Here is a 24,209-nt window from a genome sequence, read left to right on the forward strand (position 1 = left end):
AATCTCCTTAAGAGGGAAACAATGCTGACCCGCACCACTGTCTGAGGATGCGGAAGATGAAGAGGCCGAGTTGTCAGAGTCCACCTCATAAGCAGATGACAGGGAGTCATCAGGGGCTGGGGAGATCTCACAGTCTGTATCCACCTTCCTCTTAGGTTTCTTAGAGAGGATTTTACTGACTTCAGATTTAACTAGGGTTTTCAATCCTGAGGCAAACTAGGGGTCTCATCTGCTAGAGTTTGATACAGGATTGGCACAATTTTTGGAGGGGGATAAGAGTCCGGAAGGACTGTTACACAACGCACATTCAAAATGCTTGGACTTGGAAGCACACTTCTTCCCCTATTAAAAATAGAAGAGGAGAAAGGATACTCCATTACTAAGTGAACTTTCTCGAAGATCACTTACCCAGCCGGCTCAAAGGGCTGGTACCGGTTTGGAGGAAGGACCTCTCAGCCGGGGGATCTTTCCTGGGGGCTGCAGATTCATCCATCCTGCTGGAGCCATGATGACTGGACCTAGACGCAGATCCTCGCTTTCCTGAGGACCGGGTATTACTAGTAGCTTGAGGGTGACGTGCCTTTTGAAGCTCCCCAAAAAGCCGCAGCGATGGTGATGATGGATGCTGCTGAACAAGCTGCTGCTCACTTTCTGTCTCCATGATAGAGAAATGAAACTGGGAAGCCCGGAACAACGGTGCTTGGGCAGTTAAATAGCAGCACCTGTTCAATCGCCTCCAATTTTAATTACATGCTTCCACCCACTCTTATTCACAGGGACTGCACTACTTTAGCGCCCGGAACTTCCAGGTGCGGTCATGTGACCATCAAGGGGCGTGGTGACGTCAACAAACCGCGACCCACACAGGAGAAGGCCGGAAGTGCACGCCGAGACGCTCCAGCCGCCGCTCCAGGTAGGGGGTCTCTTCTCCGGAGAGATGACAGGGCTGTCCACCCCGAATCAGGGCGCAGCACCACCGCAGAATAGATGGGGATGCCACCCCAGACAGGGGCGCAGCTCCCCTCCAGAACATCCAGAGCACCATTTTCTGGAGGGTGTCGATGGGAATGCCACCCCACGCAGCCCTACCATCATCTGCGCAGAGTGTTGGTGGGGCTGCAACCCCAGACAGTGGCACAGTTCCCACTGTGGTCCGGATCAGCCCAGGGGCAGCTCACCCCTATCATAGGGGCGCAGCACCCACTGCTATTCGGTGCAAAAAAAGGATGCTGGGCATTCCCCAGATAGGGGCGCTGCTCGGCAGCCGTCGCCAAATCCAGAGCTTCATCCAGTCATCCGGAGTTCTTCCACGAGAAAGCCTGCTATAGGTTCCCTCCATCAAAGGACAGGAAACCAAACTGAGGCGAGAGAGAGGGCCGCCACTTTTAAGCCTGTAGGTTTCCTGTCCTTGGTGGGCGGATCCCCTCGCTCGTGGTGCTGTCATAGTCGACCGATAAAAAGGTGATTGGATTCCCACTGGCCCACAAAGACGACATCGAAGGGACAGAAGCTACATGCAAGCCAAACTTTGTTTATAGCAGGAACATAAAGTTGCACTCTGTAGAGCTATAGAATGTAAAACATGAAATTTGAGTTGCAATACTGCTCTAGATAAGAAAAAAAAAATGGAGATGCTTAGCACATAATCTGGCCAATTCATGCAAGTCCAATGGCCACAGCAAGGAGACCTTCATTGCTGGGAACCTATCCTAATGTATTATGCATGTATGGAGATGGCTACTCTTAGTATGCACTTGTAAACACCAGTTTTCTGTTTGGAAGTGACAGTCTTTTCATATTTATAGCAGGAACATATTGTACAAAACCATGCCCCGGCTTGGCGGTCTGAATGGGCTGCAGATGGGAAGAGAGAAGGGAGAGGTGATCTAGAAAATAGGAATCAGCTGTGACACGCAGCTGTGTCGTACCTCTCAAATAAATGAACCATCATGTACAACCACTATGGGATTTTACATATAGTAACACATTCAATCTAAAAACAAAATGAGCATATATCCTGTAGCAAGTAAATAAATGGTACATATAAATAACATAGGGTACTTGGTAAACACTGTTTATGATCTAAAGTGTAAAAGCCATCCCATCGCAACAAGGGTGTATCCAATCAGGACAGTCCCATCTTCTAGTATTAGGTGAGGTTTTAATGTTAATGTTATTTATATGTACTATTACTTACAGTAGGGCATATGCTCATTTTATTTCTTAGGTTTTGTCTGTTAAATGGCCATAATGTGAACATGCTCTAATACGTTGCATGTATACCAACTTATGCCCCGGCTCATTTCTTTGGTTTTGCCGTCTATGTATGGATACGTGTATGCATCTGCAGATGTGATAATGAAGCCATACACCTGCTATGCTATGAGCTGCATAAAACTCACCAGTAAAGTTACATAAATTTTTATTTAATGGACTGTTCATCCTGTACAAATTATGGGGTCCCTGGTGGCCATGTGTCAGGCAGCAGTATGCGGTTTAAAAACTCCTACTCGGTTGCCTCCCGACTTTGCTCCTGGGGCTAGGAGTTGGCTTAGGAGCCCTTCTTGGGACTCTCCAGCTTGTGCACCTCCATCCAGACCCCTTGCCAGGGCTCGAGCTCGTTCTGCGGCGGTTAGAAGGCCTCTGGTCGCGACGGGGGCGGGGCCCGCTACTGCATTCGGAAGGGAGTCATCAGCGGAAGTGCCATCGAGGCGATGTGCCTGTCGGGCAGCCTGCTTCAGGCAACAGCGAGGACTCGAGGCAGACACCCTTCGGTTGCATCAGGCAGCGGGCGGGCTGCCAGGTGAGGTGGGGTGGTGGTCCCAGCTTGTCGGTCTATCCCCAACATTAGGGCCATTCTCCCAAGAACCTCCAGGTTTTATAGCTTCCCTCTCATGTCCTTGTCTTAATCTGCTGGGGACCCATCTGCCAGGAGTTCGGACACAGTCTTGACAGACGCCTGGATGCTGGATTTCTGCCCGGCGGGATAACAGCTCCCGAGCGGCCTGATAAGTATTACTTTGTCTTGTCTGTTTCCTTCTATTTTTAGGTCACAGGGTGCAGTAAAGCTACAGGGGTTGTAGGCATGGGGTCGGGTACAGCGTCCTTTAGTTTCGCCTCAGGATTCAGTGAACAGTGCTTTGCAGAGGGTAGTGTGTGATCTTAACATGGGTGGTAATTCTGTTCCTGATGGAGTCAGGGTTATTTTGTCTAAAATTAGGGAGTTTTTGACGAGGTTAGAAGGTGCTGGGCGACCTCTGGGACGATTGTCAGCATGGGTCAATGACCAGTGATGGCAATAGTAGTTTTGGCAGGGCATCACAGGTGTTGGCACCTGTGTCAGTTTCGGTTTAGAAAAGATTCATTTGGATAAGGCGCAAGGCGAGGTTTGTGTTTGCTTCGAGGGCCCCTGAGGAGCACACGTTTTTTTTTAAGAAGAGATAAAAAAAAAAAAAAAAAAATTTGGAAAGTAAGTCCAAATTTTTTCCCTTTTACCTCTTGAGATGTTTAATTTGGACAAAAGGAAGGACGAATTTTTTTTTTTTTTTTTCTTCTCTTTTTAAACTAAGGAAGAGGAGAAGCATAGATGGCGTTTGATCTCGCAAACACTCACTAATTAGATGCAAGCGTTTGAGATTCTTGCAAGTGTTATAGGTGAGAAAGCACCCAAGAATTGTCGCCCTCTGTTATTTTGCCTCTATATGCGAGGCCTACTTTGTTTATGGGCGGGGGGAGGGGGGAATCAAGCTTGGCTTAGATATGACAAACAATTTAGTCAGCGGAAAGCTATTAGATGGGATCAAAAAGGTTATTGGTTTGTGGTTGAGGGTAATGGCCCCGTCTAGGTACCGGCATCCTTTTCAAAGCGGGGCAGGGTCATCCAGCCAATCTTCTACAGAGACTAGTCCTGGCTGGAAGAAGGGATGGCAGTCTGAGCTGGATGAAGAAGAAAAGCGAAGATGAAGGGCTTCAACCAGAGACGTCACTGGTGAGTCATTGTGTTACCTATACACTATATAGTATATACAGAGCTCCTGTGTGTAATGTAATCACTGAAGATCTGAGGTTGAGAGTTGTAAATAATCACCTAGGCAGGTTAATGATGCAATAATATTTTATTCCTCACATCCATGGTAATACAACAACTCCGGGTAAGTGGCCAAAATACAGTTCTCTGTCCTCAAGTTCCCAATCTGGGATCAGTAGTTCCACTGACTTTGTATCAGGCAATACTCAGTCTCCCAACTTTTGGTTGGCCCACAGATTTCATATCTCCAGCCAGTATAGTCTATAGCCACAGTCCACGATCCTCCAGACGACAGATGAAACAATGGAAGCACAGGTATCCGGTAGCAACAGTCCTTTTAAGAGTTTAAATCCCAACGACATATCCCACAACTGTAACACGTTCATCAAGCCCAGTCGGTACTAATCTCCAAGACTCCATATGCCATCGATCCATCCATGGGCCAGGTCCTCAGATTAGAGCCTAACCCTTCGACATCATTCCACCAACTCCTCACTCAACATGTGGGTTATTTTCTCCTTCACTGGGAGCAGACCCCTGAATGGACAGGACTGCTCTCACTTTCCCTCCCAAAGTGAAGTGTGCTTTAGTGGAGGTATTTTTCCTAGGTCAAACCCATCACCTGGGTTTGCATGGGAGACTCCCTGTGGTGATGGTTCCGCCCAATCTACTTTCAATACTCTCACAATGGGCCTAGTCGCTGTTTGAACAATGGTTAGAGGCTTCTGAGATACTAATGAGATTACTGGAATGCTGGACACTTTACAAGTGAAATTAGTGCACACTGACAAGCAAGCAGAATAAAACACAGCAAGAAATCACTAATTAAACAATAAGATCAATGGCACCAGTGCTCTGTGCTGGAAAAAGTGATCATCTTTAGAACAAGGCCTCACAAATCACTATTACCTATACACTATATACAGAGCTGTGTATAATGTCACTTATAGTAATATTAGTATGGTGCTTTTTTTTTTTTTTTTTTTTTATTAATGATCAGTATTGTAGTATTTGGTCACTATGTGGTGATAGTATGTGGTCTGGTCAGGGTGTGATGGTATTTGTCCCTTGTATGTGGTATTATTGGTCTTAAAAAAAAAAAAAAAAAAAAAAAAAAAAAAAAGAAGGACACTCCCTTAAAGGGAACCTGTCCCGTCTTAGTTGCTATGTACACTGCCCCCATAGCGTTGATAGTGATGCAATGTGCATCACTAACGAGCTGTTTTCATGAAAATCGGTGGTAGTATAATGAGGTTGTAACGCATTATATATTTTGTCTTACCTGCTCGTATTCAGTTATAGGGGTGTCATTCTCAGATTCAGTCATGGGCGGTCGCCGCGTTCAGTTAGTGCTGGCGCCACCCATGACATTTGAACACTGCTCCTGGCAAGCGCTAGGATTGAGGGGCGCATACGCATCTGCACACCTGGCAAGGGAGGGGGGGGGGGGGGGTTCTGATGGCGAAAACAGACATCGAATCGGCTTTTAGGTTATTGCCAGTTCATCCTGAGGGGTTATTTTGTGGACTGGTGTTTACCTATGGGTTGATCTGTCTTGCTCGTTGTTTGAGGTTTTTAGTCGTTTTTTTTGGAATGGGTGGTTCGTGATGTATCCGGTGGGGCACCCATCATTCGTTACTTGGATGATTTGTGTTTTTGTCCTAAGGATTCCCCATTGAGCAACATGGAATAGATTGCAAAGAGTTCCGGAGTTCCTTTGGCCCCTGGGAAACCGAGGGTCCAACTTCTTGTATTTGTTTTTTTGGGTATAGTCATATAGTCCGTGGGAATTTGGTCTACCTGAGAAGGTTTCGACTCGGAGGTCACAAGTTTCCAGGGCTTTGAACTATATATAAAAAAAAAATAATAATAAAAAAAAAAAATAAGGGGCCCTGCTCGAGATTTTTCCAATACAGGTGACTGTAACGCAACATTTTCGTCATAAACTATTGGTTTTAGCTGATTATTAATGGCTAGCACAACGCCCATATGGTGTTACTGCATTCCCTCCACTGGTGATTCGGGAGTTAGGGCAACTGGTGTTGGAGCATTTAAGCTTAACAGCTTGTGTTACATCATCACATGTGCCAGGTGTTCAGAACTTAGCGGGATAGTTTTCGGTCACTGGCTCCAGGCGTGGAGGAGAAAGAGTTGCACGCCCCTTTGGCGTTCGGGCAGCCGAACCGTTGATTAGAACGGTTGCTTTCTGTTGGCACGTGGACAGCATTACCAGTCTGTTTGGGAAAGGTGGGAGAATTGGATAAAGATGTTTTGCTTTTGGTGAGGTTTTGTCTGAGGATGATCAGGTAGGACTATTGTTGTGGTTAAAGCGAGGGAGCGTTAAAGCGGTCGGTGTCAAAGGTAAAATAGTTTGATTTCAGGACTGGCCTTCTGTTTCAAATTAAGGAGTTACAGAGATTTAACAAAGATTGTTAAAACAGGACATTAGGGGGGTTTTCGTAGTGACGGGGTGCGAAAGGAAGGCAGGCATCCTGTTTCATTTGATTTGTTGGAATATTTGGGTAGAGAGTTAATAGGAGTTTGTAGTTCTGAATTTGAAGTTAGGCTATTTCAGCTGGCTTTCTTGGGCCTTTACAGGTCAGTGAGTTGGTTGCCCCCTACCAAGAAAGAGTTGGGGGACTTTTGGAAAGAGACATTGTGGCTACAGACAGAGGTTTGGAATTTTGGACTTGAAAGTCAAAGACGATCAGTTGGGAAGAGGTAAGCAGGTGTTTAGGATTTGGTTATGTGCCCTGTACTTACTTTTGAGGGTTTTAGGAGGTTTTTCAATATAGTGGACAGCTCATTGCATCATGAGGAAGGTGTATTTTTGTCAAGATTATCAGTTTACAGACATTTTTAGGAGGTGTTTAGGTCGTTTGGGCTTGGATCCCTCTAGTTCTGCTCCTCATTCTTTCCGTATAGGTGCGGCGACTGAAGCTGCTGTGTGTGGTTTGAATCCTGAGATTGTGCGGGGACAAGGCCTGTGGGAATCTCATAGTTTGTCCCATGTTAGGCCTAACACAATAGTTAAAGTTAGTTAAAGTATAAAATTCAAGTGTGTTACAGCTGATCATACCATTGTTTTTAATATGGATTATGGGCCATTCCTACATTTATTGAGGCGCCACCCGGGTGGATTTGAGAAGAGACAGGAGGCAGCTTGGCTTTCTGAGAGAAAAAGTGGTTATCAAGTGGCTCGGTTTTACGAGTATGGGGTGGAACAGGGTTCTACACATTGGGGGGGGGGGGGGGGGGTGTAAAGATTTGGGTGTTCGCCTTTGCAGGGATTTAAATCAGGGACATGAAGCATGATTTCTTACGGCTAAGATTGTCCCCAGGATGAAGTGGCAGAATACTTGGTCGGTTGTTGAAAAGTTCAATAAGGCTCAAATTAAGGTGAACAGAGGAATTTTGAATTTTGTTTCCCGGAATGGGGGGGGGGGGGGTCTCGAGAATTTGAGGTTTCAAATACTCTTGTAGTGGCGTGTATCGGTATCCTTGAAGTTGTATATAAATTGGTATAGGGGGATAAAACAGGGGAATCCATGTCCTGATGCAAGTTGGTTATTTGGTCTGGTGATTGGTAGGGCTTACGGCAGAGGAATGTCGAGTACCGGAGAAAGTGGTTATCCGTTAATGAACCCTTTGCCCCCTGAGCCTGTGGTTACGGCAGGGAGTAATTGTGGTTTGCTTATGGTCAATTTTTGGGGGGTCACCAGGTTTTTGTAATTTCAAGGAAGTCATCATGCTTTGAAATATGGTTTTATAAATGTTGTAATGTTTATAATAAATGCTGCTGTGGCCAATATTATCCAATCTTTTCTGTTTGTCGTTATTTTGGATAGGTTGGTAGCTTGTTAAGAGATGGGGGCCTTTATAGTGGGTCTGGCGGCTATTGGGACCACCGGAGAGTTGACAACACCAGCGTCATGAGAAAACAGCATACATATATGGGACAACTTTGGTTGAGGAATACTAGTAAGTAGATGAAATAGAACACAACAAATAAAACTGGAATCTGTTCATCCTCATAATCCAGATGAAAACCTAAGCCTGTATTTATTTCCTCCTATTATACAAGTGCACATAAACAGCTCACCTTTTCACACAACATTGTATACCGATGTGTAAGACTTGGATAGCTTCCGATATATGGGCTCCTGTACTAACATTACTTGTTGTTTCACTGAATAAAATGTAAAGAGACACTTAAAATTCTGGCCAGGTCAGAACTCCGCTATACAACCAGCAATTATTAACAAGAGCTCAGCTGCCACATGGCCTCTGCTATGAGAAGTGCACCATTGAATCTCTCAGCTGCACAGGAAATTTGGCATCAAATTTGGCACATGGATAGAATTGGAGCCAAACTACGACAAGATTAAAATAAAACCACTGCACTTGTCTCCATACTACTTTAATTACTTTTTTCAAATCAGTTGAAAAATGCTGGTAAGAAGCCATATAATTTGAGGCCGGCATCACATCTTTTTATGTGTAAAAAATGGGTAATCGGCTGAAAAAACCCACATGCGTTTTTTTCTGCCAAGGAGATTCAGAAATGCTCAGGAAATTTCTGCTTCAAATCTGCATCGTGGGCACATAGCCATCATAGAATTTTAGAGTGACCTATATCATCTTAAAAATGATCCGTCCATCCCTCAACCTTCTGAAAACAATATTAACAAATTTTTACAACATTCATGTCCCCAAATTGACTCAAAGAAAGAAATTCGTGACATTCAGGAATCTGAAAAAATGTAAACCACCAAGTGCAAGCGGTTTTAAATAACGAATATTCAACCTTTTAAAATCTGAACCCCTCATAACTTTCTAGTATTGGGTAATATTCCAGTGGAAATAACGTCAGCCAACATAGTCATTCCAAAAGTCAAAAGGTGATACATCCGCTACCAAAAATCATTGTCCGATTTCCCAAAAAAAAAAAAAAAAAAAAAAAAAAACCAACCCTACGCAAAGGCCATTGTAAAATAAAGTTAATAATCCCTGATTTGGTCCACCAGGATCAAGTGGGCTTCATAAACAGGAAAGTTTCAGATGCCACCAGTAGATTAATCACTTTTAAAAAAGTTATTCATTCTGACAAAGTACCTTACCTGTGGAAAAGAACTTTGACAGAATCCATTGGTTGTTTATTAAAAAAAAAAAAAAAAAAAAAAAAAGGCCCAAATTTTACTAAAGGGCTTAACGGCCCAATATTGAAAGGAATATTGGCTCTATACAATAATCCATCTGCTAGAGTAGTTTCCAACAATCACGCATCAGATACTTTTAAGATTTCGAATGGCACCAGACAAGGCTGTCCCTTATCCTGTATTCTTTTTGCTCTAATTATGGAGCTATTTGCAGAAAGAATGAGAAATAGTATTATTAGTGGGGTGCCTACTGAAATTAGAAATTATAAAATCAGTGGATTTGTCACCAAAAGAATGACATTGCCCACAAAAACTGTCATGCTTGAGAGAAATTTCTAAAGAAATCGAAGAATTCCTGAAGGTCTCGTATTATAAAATGAATTTCTCCAAATACAAAATATTAGACTTCAACATACACAACGAGCTTAAACAAGTAATTCAGGACGAGTTTGAATATAAAATGGAGCGGAGGGAGGGGGGGGGGGGGGTTGGCGCAAACTATCCCATATCTGGGTATTGAAATTACAAGAGATCTGAAAAAATTAATAGAGGTTAACATAGAAATTACTATGAAGACTATGCAAAAAGATTTATTGAAAATATCCAAATGTGGTGCCCCTGAGGGTTCGACCGCCACAGGGATGCTGCACTTCTCTAATGGAGTGTAGTGTCCCTCCTCTGAGGTAAGAACAGTGCGACGGTCAGGACCCTTCCTTCACATCCAACACCACACTTCTCCCACCCAGAGGGGGCTAGAATGCACTAGGTGCTGCCCTCCTGGTTACTGGGAGACTGGGGAACCAAGAGCTAGGGGAACCATTTAGTGGGTTTGGGTGGAGGACTCACATTTTAGTGACACTTTAAATTTCGTATTTAATAAAAAAAAAGCCATTTTGGTTCTCGGTCTTTTGTATTGTGATCTCCCTCCCTGAGCTTGGATCCTGTGTGGGCCTGCAGAGGACGGAGACACGGCCCTCGTACCTTAGCCTTGGGTCGAGGGGCAGGTTGCAGATAATGGATGTCTCAACCCGGTCAAGGACCATAACCAAGAAGGCCCAGAGCTCAGGAGTGTAGCTCCACAGCAAATGGATCCCAAGGAGGATGCAGACGGAGCGGTATACGCAACCTGTCCTCGCCAACCTGATATATTCAGAGGGAGTCCGGCTGCAAGAGGGGTACCGGCCCCCGACACCCGACCTTGCTACTCTATGTCCTGGTCGGGAAAGCCCGGTAGGCCCTGAGGATCTCACCGGGTAACGGAAGGAGCGGAGCTGCCACCCGTACCCTTTTTCTGAGAGGAGTTCAGATGGAGACCCGGCCTATGTACACACACACACACACACACACACACACACACACACACACACACACACACACACACACACACACACACACACACACACACACACAGGAAAGTACCCGGTCTTCAGTCTAGGAACACTCTGGTGCGGGGTTCTGATCGAACTCTGGACTCTCCTACCCCCCCCCCCCCCCCCCGTCTCTGGTGACCGCAGAACTCCGCGAGGAGCAGGGAGAAGCCTTGCAGCTGTACTCTACAATGTGAGTAAAAACCCTGGAAGTTAACCCCTATGGCCTCCGGACTCTTTATTCTGCATTACACCGCACTACGCAGCACCAGACCTCCTAGACCACTACCCCCGTCATCCTGTCCCTCTGCCCTGAGGCCTTGCTCCGCCTGTGGGGAGTAGTAACAACGACGGCCGCCATAACACCATGCCTCAGCGGACTGCAGCGGCGCTGGTGGCCTTCACCAGGTGCCACAGGTGGCGTAGTCGTTAATCAGCCACTCAACCCGGATAAGCCCGTACTCTCTCTTTTTTGTTTTAGTGTGACGACCTGGGCACGGGTCGGGTCCGGGCCACGGCTGCACCCCATCTCTACATCAAAGAACCCGACTCAGAGTCCCCCATCTCCCAGGGTAGAGCTTAAAGAGGACGCACGTGAGTCACACACAAACATGAACTCTTACGGTTGGGGTAAATCATAACTCACAAAATTTTACCATTTTTTAAACCATAATGTCATTTTGGCCTCAAGTATTTAATTTTCAGAAGGGGTTATAGGAGAAATGGCATAACAAATTGTACTGTTCGTTTTCTCCTGAGTGCGTCAATAGCCCATATGTGGTCAAAAACTTGAGGCACAGTGCAAAGCTTAGAAGGGAAGAAGCGTCATTAGAATACAGATTTTACTGGAATGGTTTGAGGGTGCCATGTCACATTGGCAGAGCCCCTGGAGATGCCAGAACAGCAGAAACCCCTCATTAGTGACCTCATTTTACAAACTACACCCCCCAATGAATTAATATAGGGGTGCAGTGAGAATGTTGACACATGTGCCCTACAGAATTTTATACCATTGGGTAGTGAAGGAATAATTACATTTTAAACCACTAAAATGTTGTTCTAGCCCCAAATTTAAAAAAAAAAAAAAAAACACCCACACATAAAAACACCTTATGAGCTGCTGTCATCTGGTGGTGTGGAAAAGTCTGGGCTAACAGAAGCTTTGTTCATTTTTATCAGTGAGCCTGCCAGCATTTTCTGTTGACAGGTGAAAGCGCCTGTTTGTTATGTCCCCCACCCCCCCCGCGGCAGCACTAAAAACCCGCTCAGACAAGACGCTAGCGGCAGGGCAGCCCAACACCTCCAAAAGGCATAGAGAGACACATCATGTCAGGTGTCCAGCTTTTGGACCCAATGCTTGAAGGTCGCAGAGGAATTGGGGAGTACGCTGGTTTGGTCGGCCAGGTATTGCTTTACCATCTTTATAAAAAAAAAAAAACAAAAAAAAAAAAACACACCTTTTCCCTCCTTGTCAAAAATACCCGATCAGGGCCTGGATGCTGGGAGGGTGTCCTGAAATTAGCCCAGACCTTTTTGACAGTGCACCCCTGCCTCTGCTGTACGTCTCACTTGCCTCTCCTCCTTGGCTGGGCAAGAAAGCTCGTCACCTACCGCTAGCTGGTATACCACAACTGGCCTCTGATGCTTACAAAGCCTTGCCAACATGTGCAGTGTAGAAAGTCAGCACGTGGCGAAGCCACACACCAGTCGGTGAGCTGGCACTTGCATGCGCTGATGCAGCAGAGCCACAGGTCTCGGGGTGCCATCCCATAGGTGACTCTCTAGCTCTTCTAGCCAGACTCTCATGGATCTGGCACTAGATGTAGCAGCAACATTAGATTTAATAATTGCCACCGAAGCTTCCCAGGCTTTTTTCAAAAGTCCACCCGCATTCCTATCCATAGGATCTTTAAGTCCTGACGAGTCCTCAAAGGGGATAGAGGTTTTCTTGACCACCGTAGCCACTGGGACATCAATTTTAGGAATAGCGTCCCATACATTGGTATCCTCTGGGTCAAAAGATAGTCGGGCGCGGAAGTCTCGTGGTATAGAGAGTCTATTCTCCGCAACCTCCCATTCCTCCAGTATCATGTCCTTCACATGAGCATTAACAGGGAAAACCATGGGTCTCTGGGTTCTAAGACCACCAAACATCTCAACATGAATGTTACTGCTCTTCTCCATTTCCTCTACTTGCATCGTGTTTCGGACTGCTCATAAAAGAATATCCATACCATCTGAGTGGAACATATCTTTTCCGTTCTCCGTCCTGAGGTAGACTAATGGTCTCACTGTCAGTCACCAGATGGGTCGATTTCACCCTCAGAAGATGGTGCTATATCTTCTCTGGGTCTTTTGGGTCCCAGGACATCCTGGACTCCTGAACCTGGGGGCTGCAGAGACGTAATAGAAGCCTGAACTTCTTTGATTATACTACGCATCTCATTTAATAGAGCCCCATGCTCCTCCTTTAGCATGGAGGCTCTACATTCAGCACATGGACGTTTTGTATATTAGTCGGGAAGTCTGATGTTACAATCCAGGCACCTCTTGGATTTTACTGTGGCCTTTTTCCCTGTATCCTTTTTCTCAGAAGGAGGTGGTAATTGCCCAGAGACATCCTATAAAAAATATGGAGGGCCTGGTAAGCACAAGCTACATTAGCCATATAAAAAAGGTAATGGTACACTTACCCTCCCTGGATCGCCCCACAGTCATGTATCAGGGTGAGATATCTGCCATTTCGCTGTCAGGGGTGCCCAAAGCTGTAAGCCTGCCTTTGATGCTCCGCAGCCCCCCCCCTTCTTATACTTCACCTGGTCGTCCTGTCATTTTCTCCTGCTCCCTGGCATCTGGTCTAACCGCGATTTGAATTTCCCGCGCGACCACCACCGGAAGTCATCATCTCTGAACTTCCAGTTTCGACGCCGGGGGGTCCTGAAGCCGGACCCGCCCAGAGCAGGACGCCGAGAGCCCCGGCGATGGGGAAGCGGCACCCGGAGGGTCCAGCACACCGGAGGGCTGAGGGACTCCCGACAGGGAGTGTTGGGTCCTGGGCCCGCTTGGCAGCGGGAAGGAGAGAGCAGCAGCCCCCCCCCCCCCCCGATACCCCGGGGTCCCTTGAGGTAAACTTCGCACCAAGGCTCCTGCACCAGCGCTCCTCCTGTACTCCCTGTCCTGTGTAGGGACAGGAAAAATACTGAGGTTGGGGGTGGGAGGCTTTTAACCGCTTGTACTTCCTGTCCCTACACAGGATATGGGATTACTCCTCCTATGGTGCTGTCATGAGGAGAAACTGGAAATTCAGGATTTGTTGTTTGAGGGGTTTTTTTTCTTGATGTTCCGTGTGTGTAAAAATTGATAAGACAGCTTTATTCTTCGGTCAGTATGATTACAGTGATACCCCATTTATAAAACTTTTTTTTATGTTTTGCCTCTTTTACACAAACTATTTTATAGAAAAAAAAGAATTGTTTTTGCATCGTTGTATTCTCCGAGCTATAGCTTTTTTATTTTTCCACTGAGCGGTATGGCGGCTTTTTTTGCGGGATAAGATTGTGTTTTCAGAGATACCATTTTTTTCCATTCATCTTTTTGATTGCGTTTCACTCCACTGTTCACAATTAGTGTGACAGTTTTATAGATCAGGTTGTTCTGGTGATACCAAATGTGTACGTTTGTTTATTTTTATATAAATACTGTACATATTTATGGGCATAATGTTTATTACTTTGTGAATTTTTAAAAATAATGTACTTATTTTCTACTTAGTCCCATAGAAGGACTAACTTTTTAAATCACTGACAGGTATAAACCGGTGCATTGCAATGTATTATACCAGCTATCAGTGTTACACTGATAGAAGCCTCTTAGGCCATGCTGTCAGCATGGTCCAACAGGCTTGCCGTAGCTAGCAAACTGGAGGTAGTCATGACGTCAGCCTCTCAAATGTTGCGATAGATATTGAATCACGCCATTTAGGGGGTTATACACCCGGGGAAGCGGTGGGGGCACCTCTACTAGCTATGAGAGAGTCGAGGCTTGGCCATTACACAAGCCGAGCTTCTGGTAGCGATTGTGCGGCCACAGCTCCTGTGCTGCGCATGATCACCATGACATACCTATTCGGCAACGACCTTTGAGGTATAGGCAAGTCAAATGTCATGAAGGGGTTAAATAAAGGCGCTTTATTTTGGATACTTGTTGTTATTGAGAAAACATCAATTATGTGCAGATTACAGGTATTTTTTTAGTTAGTTTCCACAGTGGAAATAAAATATAAAAAAAAAAAAAAAATAAATGCATCTCCCTTTTTTAGTACCAGCAGATTTTCCACATCTAATGCAATTCTATGGAGAAAAAAATCCACACAAAACTATGCGTGCCCCTATGAGAAATTGATATGCTCCAAATTTCGCACATGCACAGTGGGTCAGCATAAAAAATGTTATATTTTAAACATAAAAACACGTCCACTTGGCTGGAGCTGTAAGGTTGTAAGGTGCTGCTTTTTTTGCAAGATGCCATTGATGGCATTTCCCAATACGGTAATGTACAAAAATCTACAGGCAAGCAGATGAGGCTGGTAGTGCCATAGTGAATGGGTATCCTAAGCCTCTGATTTCTACCAACAAGCCTTTTGTAGAGTTGCCTAATTAGAGTCAAATAGGCCCAAATTGGAAGAAAAATGTAAGGAAAGACTCATGTCTCCTGTCTTTTATATCCCCTTCTGTGCTTGGTTATAAGACTAAGGACGTGTGTGAATGCAGCCTTGTAATCCTGACATGTCAATGTTGTGACTTATCGAAGCAGAAGCCTGAAAGCAACAGAATGACAAAACATTTCAGGTTAACCTTTGCTGAAGGGCTCCGGGAAGGAGACTGGTAACATTACATGGCCCTGCAGACAATCACATTAGTTGACTGACAAGGTATGTTTTAATGGGAGGAAAGGTGTATATCAATATATCCAAACTGCTGACCAATGGGATATGTGATCCAAAATATTGGGCCACAAAAACAGTCTTTCATGAATTGTACACTATCCACGTTGTGATTAGTGTTGAGCATTCCGATACTGAAATATCGGGTATCGGCCGATATTCGCGGTATCGGAATTCCGATACTTTTACAATATCGGATACCGGAATCGGAAGTTCCCATAATGCCTGCGCTCTGCAGTGTCTCTGAAGGATGCAAGCTGGGTGGCAGCGCTCAGCTGAGATCCAGCCTGTCATCAGAATGCCATCCCAGCGTGGGAGAATTCTCCTGATCGATTAAAAGCTGGCGGGCGGTAAAAAGCCGCCGGCTTTTAAACAATCACACAGCCCCATACTGCTTCCCCGCAGCCTACCACCCCGATCCTCCGCTCCCCTCGCCACCTCCCATCCCGATCGTAAGTTAGGACCGGGCGGGGGAGCGCAGCACCAAGGAGCAGGGAGCGAAGGACCCGGGCGGGGAAGCCGGCAGTGAAAAGACTTCACCGCCGGCTTTCCCGCCGGTTATTTCAAATGAACAGCTGAGGTATCAGGTGATGCCGATCAGCTGTTCATTTGAAGTAGCCGCGGTGCCCTCAGAGGGTTCAAGTGAGTTCATGCTTGACTGCATTGCATGAACTCACATGAACTTTCCCACGGCCGCACAGGTCAGCCTCACCTCCCATTACCTGTCCCCGCCGATCGCCACCTAAAATAAAGTAAAAAATAAAAAAAACTACACCTATACTCACCTACACACCTAATTCCCCGAAGCCATCGATCTCCTGTAATAAAATATAAAATAATAAACCACAACCTTATCCTTACCCCTCCGTAGTAGTCCACGAGTGTCCCACGATGATCTCCAGTTTAGAGCAGCCACATAGAATGTGACCGCTCTGAACCGCTGCCGCCGCTAGAATGACGGGGCCGTAAAGCAGCCCCGTCATTGCATAAGCGGGTTCGCCGGAGTTCAGGCAGCGCTGCTCCGGTTATCTCCTTTACGGCCCTGCTGTATCGTGAGAAATTCCCACGGTACAGCAGTGCCGTAAAGGAGGTCTCCGGAGCTGCGCTGCCTGAATGCACTCCGGTGACCTCAGTCAGTGGCTCCCGCTGCCGGGAGCGGACGTGTTCCCGGCAGTGTGAGCTTACAGCAGCCATGCACAGCTGTCACCATCTCCAGATGTGACAGCTGTGCATGGGAGATCAGCGCAGGAACGTGGACAGGTAACTATTTTTTTTTAGTAAACTAAGAATTAAATAAAATGGTGTGTTTTATTTCAAATAAATTATTTTTTTCTGGGTGTAGTGTGTGTTTTCTTTTTAACACTTTGTAGGTTAGTAATGGGGGTGTCTTATAGACGCCCATCCTTACTAACCAGGGCTTCATGGCAGCTGGCGCTGACATGAACCCCACCACTATTACCCCCCTGCCACCTCACCAGGGCAGCGTGGAAGAGCGAGGCTAAGTGCCAGAGTTGGCGCATCCATAGGATGCGCCATTTCTGGGGCGGCTGACGACTGGTGTTTCTAGCCTGGGAGGGGGCCAATATTCATGGCACCCTTCCTGGGCTATTAATATCAGCCCCCAGCTGTCTGCCTAGCCTTTGCTAGCTATTAAAATAGGGGGGACACCACATCATTTTTTTGGGGGGGTCCCCCATTTTAATAGCTAGTAAAGGCTAGGTATTCAGCTGGGGGCTGATATTAGTAGCCTGGGAAGCTCCGTGGGTATTACCCACTTCCCAGGCTTCAAACATCTGCCTCAGCCGTCTGCTTAACCTCCGCTAGAGCCTAAAATTATGGGGGATCCCACGCCAATTTTTTTTTAAATAAATCCTTTATTTTAACACTAAATGACGACATTTGAGGAGTTAATAAAGATGCAGTCCCTAAATTATTATTTATTTTTTAATTAATTTTTCCCAAAAATTTTGACGTGGGCTTTGCCATATTTTTGTATGCCAGCCAGGTACAGCATCCAGCTTCTATGAACGCGCCATTTTCCGGGGTGGCTGCGGACTGCAATTTGCACCGGGGGAGGGGGGGAGGGGGGGGGGGCAGAAAGCTTGGGCCTCCCTGAGCTGCAGATTCCATCCCCCAGCTGCCTAGTTGTACCTGGCTGGACACACAAATAAGGAGAAGCCCCACGTCAATTTTTTTTTAATTATTTCATGAAATAAAGAAAAAAAGGGCTTCCCTATATTGTTGTGTCCGGCCAGGTACAAATAGGCAGCTGGTGGTTGGGCGCAGCCCGTTCCTGCCTGCTGTACCTGGCTGGACACAAATATAGGGCGAAGCCCCACGTCAATTTTTTTTTTTTTTTAATTATTTCAGGAAATTCATGAAATAATTTAAAAAAAATTTGACGTGGGGCTTCGCCCTATATTTGTGTCCAGCCAGGTACAGCAGGCAGGAACGGGCTGCCCCCAACCACCAGCTGCCTATAGGGAAGCCCTTTTTTCCTTAATTATTTCATGAATTTCATGAAATAATTTTAAAAAAAAAATACGTGGGGCTTCGCCCTATTTTTGTATCCAGCCAGGTACAACTAGGCAGATGGGGGCTGGAATCCGCAGCGCAGGGAGGCCCAAGCTTTCTGGGCCCCACCCGCTGCAAATTGCAGTCCGCAGCCACCCCGGAAAATGGCGCGTTCATAGAAGCGCCATCTTCTGGCGCTGTACCCAACTCATCCAGGGCCCTGGTGCGGTAATAAAGGGGTTAAGGCCAGCTTGGCATTATCAGCTGGCCCTAAGCCCGAAATTCATGGGGTCATGCCAATATTAGACATGACCACCATGAATTTCTAGTAAAGTATTTAAAAAAAACACAACACCCAGAATAAAGTCCTTTATTTCAATTAAACACACAATTCTTTATTGTTCTAAATTAAACTCTACTTACCATCACGCCCATTCCAGCTGAAGCCAACGATCTCCTGCAATAAAAGTAAAATAATAAAGCAACCTCATCCTTACCTTTCCATGGTTCCCACGACAGCTTCAGCTCTGCTACATCGAGATGACAGGCTGGACCGCAGCAGAATGCTGCCATCCAGCCTGTCATCCCGCAGACACTGAGAAGCGCAGGCATGCTTGCGCTCTTCAGTGTCTCTCTGTGACGGCATCCAGATGAGCCGAGTTCATGTCCAATGAACTCAGCTCACCTCATGCACGTCACTGACAGCGTGGGAAAATTCTCACGCTGAAGCGCTGAGTGCAGGAGAATTCTCCCACGCTGTCAGTGACGTGATTGAGGTGAGCTGAGTTCATTGGACATGAACTCGGCTCATCTGGATGCCGTCACAGAGAGACACTGAAGAGCGCAAGCATGCCTGCGCTTCTCAGTGTCTGTGGGATGACAGGCTGGATGGCAGCGTTCTGCTGCGGTCCAGCCTGTCATCTCGATGTAGCAGAGCTGAAGCTGTCGTGGGAACCATGGAAAGGTAAGGATGAGGTTGCTTTATTATTTTTCTTTTATTGCAGGAGATCGTTGGCTTCAGCTGGAATGGGCGTGATGGCAAGTAGAGTTTAATTTAGAACAATAAAGAATTGTGTGTTTATTTCAATTAAAGGACTTTATTCTGGGTGTTTGTGTTTTTTTTTAACTTTGACTATGGGGTTAGTAATGGGGGTGTCTTATAGACGCCTCTCCATTACTAACCTGGGCTTGATGTCAGCTGGCATTATAAGCTGACAGCAACCCCAGCCCTATTACCCCACTGCCACCGCTACAGGGCAGTGGGAAGAGCGAGGCTAAGTGCCAGAATTGGTGCATCCTATGGATGCGCCATTTCTGGGGCGGCTGACGGCTGGTGTTTCTAGCCTGGGAGGGGGCCAATATTCATGGCACCCTTCCTGGGCTATTAATATCAGCCCCCAGCTGTCTGCCTAGCCTTTGCTAGCTATTAAATTAGGGGGGACCCCACGTCATTTTTTTTGAGGGGGTCCCCCATTTTAATAGCTAGTAAAGGCTAGGTATTCAGCTGGGGGCTGATATTAGTAGCCTGGGAAGCTCCGTGGGTATTACCCCCTTCCCAGGCTTCAAACATCTGCCCCAGCCGTCTGCTTAACCTCCGCTAGAGACTAAAATTAAGGGGAACCCCACGCCAATTTTTTTTTAAATAAATCCTTTATTTTAACACTAAATGACAAGTATAGTAATCAACACTGTCACTGTACTTCATATATGTGACTGACATGTTTCTATCTATCTAATTTATGTGTGAAGCTCTATTCTTTCTGTTCTAAATTGTCGGGTACCGGTGTATGCGCTGATGAATTGTCGGCTTTTCGTGTAATACATTCTACATTATTCTTAGTTGTTTTACTTCATGTAGAATTAACCTACAAGGAAAGAAAGGGTTAATTTTCATTCCGATATTTGTGTCCCATTGACTTGCATTGGTTTCCGGTATCGGAATCGGCGATATCCGATACCCAAAAAGTATCGGTCCAATCCAATCCGATCCGATATTTCCTGATATCGGAAGGTATCGCTCAACACTAGTTGTGATGTATATGCTTTCTGCATGGAGCCCTAATAACAAGCTAAATCTAAATTTTGATCTCATAAGTCTAGCCAAGTGGTTTTTCCCCTTTTCTTTTAGCTCTAAAATGTTGCATGATGATTTTAAAACTGCACACAAAACAAGTAAAGAAAATAGACATTTTGTACTCCACTGGAGTGCTACAGTAGCTTTGCATAGAAAGTTTGTAACATCAAAATATCAAATAAAGAATAAGCCAAAAACATCTGAATTATGAAAACCATGCACGAATGTTTTTTTTTTTTTTTTTTTTTTTTGGCTTAACATTTGTTCACACTTACCTGAAAAATTCAGTACAGCTTTAACAGGTGCGCTGCTAGCAACAGCTGCGTGGGCCAAGTGAGGGTACTTTAAACGATACCAAGCTGCAAGACACCCAGGATAGGAGCCGCCAAACACAACCCATTTCCTGTCACTTAATCCCAGCTTCTCACTCATTATGGACTGGAAATGGGCAAGATCGGCCAAGGCTTGCTGACTGCTCAAGTAGCGCAAATTCTCCACACTCATATCCCTATAGGAAGAAATAGAGTCTAATCAAAGCCCATTTGTTTGACATCTCAAACCTAGATGCAAATATAAGAGAAAAATCATCTACGAATAGGCTCTTCTCCAACGGACGCGCCCATTAGTTGTCGCGGGGAAATCAGTATTCACAGAAGGGATTATAATCTGTACAGTATGTTTCTGGCGGCAGAAATCTCTAGTTTAGCAACATATTTAAATTGTTATTCCCACAATCAGATTATTTTTCACAAAGCACAGTTACTGTATACTTATAGTAATATACAGTTGAAACCCAACATACAAATTCTCTCTTACACCTTTTGTTCCTATGTGCTCCTGACTTGTTCTACCTTTGTAAATTGATGACTCAGAGCTGTGCTGGAAGCCGGCTAACTGATAAATGTGTAAAATCGCACAGGCTTCCATAACAGTCCTATTATACCATGCTCATCTGCAGCCACCACAGATATTGGCACATCAACTAATGTATGTTTAGAATACAGTATTCATCTGCACATTACATGGTCCTCTACAGTAGTCAACCCAATTTTATATTCTGCCATTTACATCAACATTACAGCTTGTTGTATTTTTTTTTTTTTTTACATTCTTGATCTATTAAACTTGTTTTCAGCAGAGATCAACAGTCCTGCACAAAGGAGTAACAATGAGGCAGGAGCTGCGTTTTATATCTGTTGCTGACAGATCAATTATGCAAAACGACAATCGCTACTCTGATGCATATGGCAAAGGACCATCTGCTGCCATATGCATCAAAGTGGCATTTTCCAATGGTTGAAAAGTTAACTCTAAGGCTACTTTCACATAAAGAGCTTTTGATATTGCAGATATTCTGCAGCATTTCAGCACCCGTTAAGTAAAATAGGTTAGTTGCATTTTTTTTTCAAAAATACGAAGAGTAAAAAAAAGTCATAAATAAAACTCGTGGGAATGTAGTCATACATTTAAAATGGAATCTCAGTCAGTGCCATTCATTTAAAGGAAACCTGTCAGTCGATTCAGGTTGCCCAATCCACTGTCAGCATAAATCAGATGATTAAATAGGTCGCTCCCACATATTTTTTTTTCATTTTGACATTCCTTCAGCCCAATTTGTTAAATTGAAAATCATGTTCATTGTAAAAATATTTAATAAATACAAGGTAATACATTGATTAATCATACTTAGTGGGGTGACTTTTGCCATAGAATCGGTGTTCCAGTAGTAGACAAAGGGCCCCCATCTTCTCAGCATAAGTCATCCAAGTTCCTTGTGTCATCCATGCTGGATTAGCGGCACCTTCACCTCCAATCATCAGGAACACAGGACCAGCACTCTGGGTAAAGGAGTCATTCATATAATACCTCTGTGGGAGAGAATGGAAACTTTGTTACAGTTATTCAATGCATGAGCTACATTACCATAATATTCCAAAATCATCACTGGTACAGGCAGTTATAATGGTGATACAATAGTTATCAATGCAAAAGACACGCAGGTGTAATATTTACAGCATTTCCTCATAATTCTACATCCACAATATCAATCCTGCCTTATACCATACGTTACAGACAATTCTCTTTTTAGATTCATTTTCTTTTACAAAAAAGTGTTTACTGCCCAATTTCCAAAACAGTTACTACAGTCAAATCTCTGTAATAAACAGGTATACAATATAATTGTAATAGAATTGTAAAAAGATGGTCTAATAAAATCCTTACTTTTCCTATGTTGGTCTAGTATATCCCCCCCCCAGCCCCAACCGCTCAAGATGGTTTGTGAAATGAGACTGCAATCCCCAACACTTCTGTACTTTGGAGTGTGCATGACCCCTAGTGGTCATATAATGAAGTAATCAGCCTTTCTTCTGGTCCATTTAATGAAACAGATCATTAAAAATGTGGGTATTAAACCACTGCTCGCTATAGGGGAAAAAGTTGAGTGTATGATCCAGGGTAAGCAGATGTGTCAGAGTCTGCATCCAAATTTAAAAAAAATAAATAAATTATACCATTTGAATATGGCCTACATTTGTGGTACACCACCCTCACTAGTCACCTGGGTGCTGCTACATTGGTGACCATATACAGTGATCATACTGTTAACACACCTGTCTTGATTGACATCTCACCTAACTTGTGATGTCAGTTCTCTGTGGAGGTAAAGGGACAGTCAAGCCAGCAGAATATCGAAGAGACTGACTAGTCACCACTGCATGACAAAGTGCCCAGCACCTATAAGGAGATGGCAGACTTAATTTTAGGTCCAGATTAAAATCCACAGAAAACAGCAGGTAGACAAGAATCGATATGTAGCCACCAATTAGAATCTGGGGATTGCTAGAAAAATGTTTAATAAGCCCTGCAGTTGGAAATGGTTTAATAAACACATTATTGAAGACAGGTTCTTGCAGGGCCGTATTTACCATAAAAGCACTGGAGGGCAGGTGCCTAGGGCAGCACACTAAAGGGGGTGGCGCCACCAAGCGATACATTTTTATTTATTTATTTATTTATTTATTTTTTTTAAACACCCCTGTGTCTCCCTCCAGACTTGTAGTAATTCTGCTGTTTTTGTGAAGGGGAGGTGGGGGCAGACAGGACAAGCTGCAGCGAGAGACAGTGAAAAAAGAAAGCTCTGCACTGATTGGTGGAATGAAGTAAGCAGGGGCTGCTGTTTGATGCTCCACCAATCAGAAGACATATTACATGCACACTGTATAGTGAAGACTGAAGGCAGGCCTTTAATTCAGAAAGGAGGAGGCTTCCAGTTTCTTAAAATTTTTTTTGCAAATTTATGCCAATATAATAGATTCCATAATCAAGATGGGATTGGCAGCGCGTTTCGAACGCAAATAAAAATCCTCAGTCCTTTATCAGAACTAGCCATAAACTGACACGCAGATCATTTAAATGGCAAACCACCAATCAAAATGTGTATGCTGATCACATGATATGGAAATTCAACACATTTAAAAATACACAAGTAACACAGTAAACACAATACATAAAATCCAAACGGCCTGTGAAGAAAAAAACAAATTCATGAATTCAATAATGAAACAATAATTCACGGCGCATGTTGAGTCCGTTCTGATGGCGTGCATTCAAATTATACATCCAGAACGCTTCCCGATCCAATAGCCGCCTTCTGATGTCACCGCCCCTGGGGTTTGTGAGCACCCTTTCTATGCCACAGACCTGCAGAGAATACGTATCCCTATTGTGATACTGGATGAAATATCTGGCGGCATGAGAAATGGCACGATTAGGTTCAGTCAAATTATGAAGGTTTGCTTCATGCACTGCAATGTGATTAAGTTTGCAGATAGAACAACCCACATATAATTTATTACATGCCGTACACTTCTATACACAACATGATCACTATTGGCATTTATATAGTGACTAATATTAAGATTCTGTGATCCATCTGTAGAGAAACTCCTTGTAACCAAAGCAATGATGATTTTCTTAATTTGATACAATTGAGGGCTAAATTGGAAGGACACTACAGGCGTTTTAGATGTTGAGATTTTGTTTCTACGATCTGGAATTTTAATTAGATTAACTCGGTCTTTATTTTTCATGATGTTAGAAGCTCTAGTTAGAGTGCAGGATGGAT

General features: G+C 44.6%; 1 protein-coding gene across 1 annotated transcript in view; it reads right to left on the bottom strand.

Annotated features, from left to right (window-relative positions):
- Window positions 1–24,209, bottom strand: part of LOC141259112 (putative serine protease K12H4.7) — a 107,588-nt gene that overhangs the window by 74,725 nt on the left and 8,654 nt on the right. Inside the window, exons 2-3 of the mRNA XM_073674625.1 lie at window positions 21,770–21,951; window positions 20,359–20,591 (exon numbers count right to left, since the gene is read on the bottom strand). Coding sequence (XP_073530726.1) covers window positions 20,359–20,591; window positions 21,770–21,951 — 415 coding nt within the window. The remainder of the gene's footprint in view (window positions 1–20,358; window positions 20,592–21,769; window positions 21,952–24,209) is intronic.

The sequence above is a fragment of the Phyllobates terribilis genome, unplaced genomic scaffold, assembly GCF_046119375.1.
Source record: "Phyllobates terribilis strain yellow unplaced genomic scaffold, ASM4611937v1 Scaffold_3__8_contigs__length_932513732, whole genome shotgun sequence".
Classification (NCBI taxonomy): Eukaryota; Metazoa; Chordata; class Amphibia; order Anura; family Dendrobatidae; genus Phyllobates; species Phyllobates terribilis.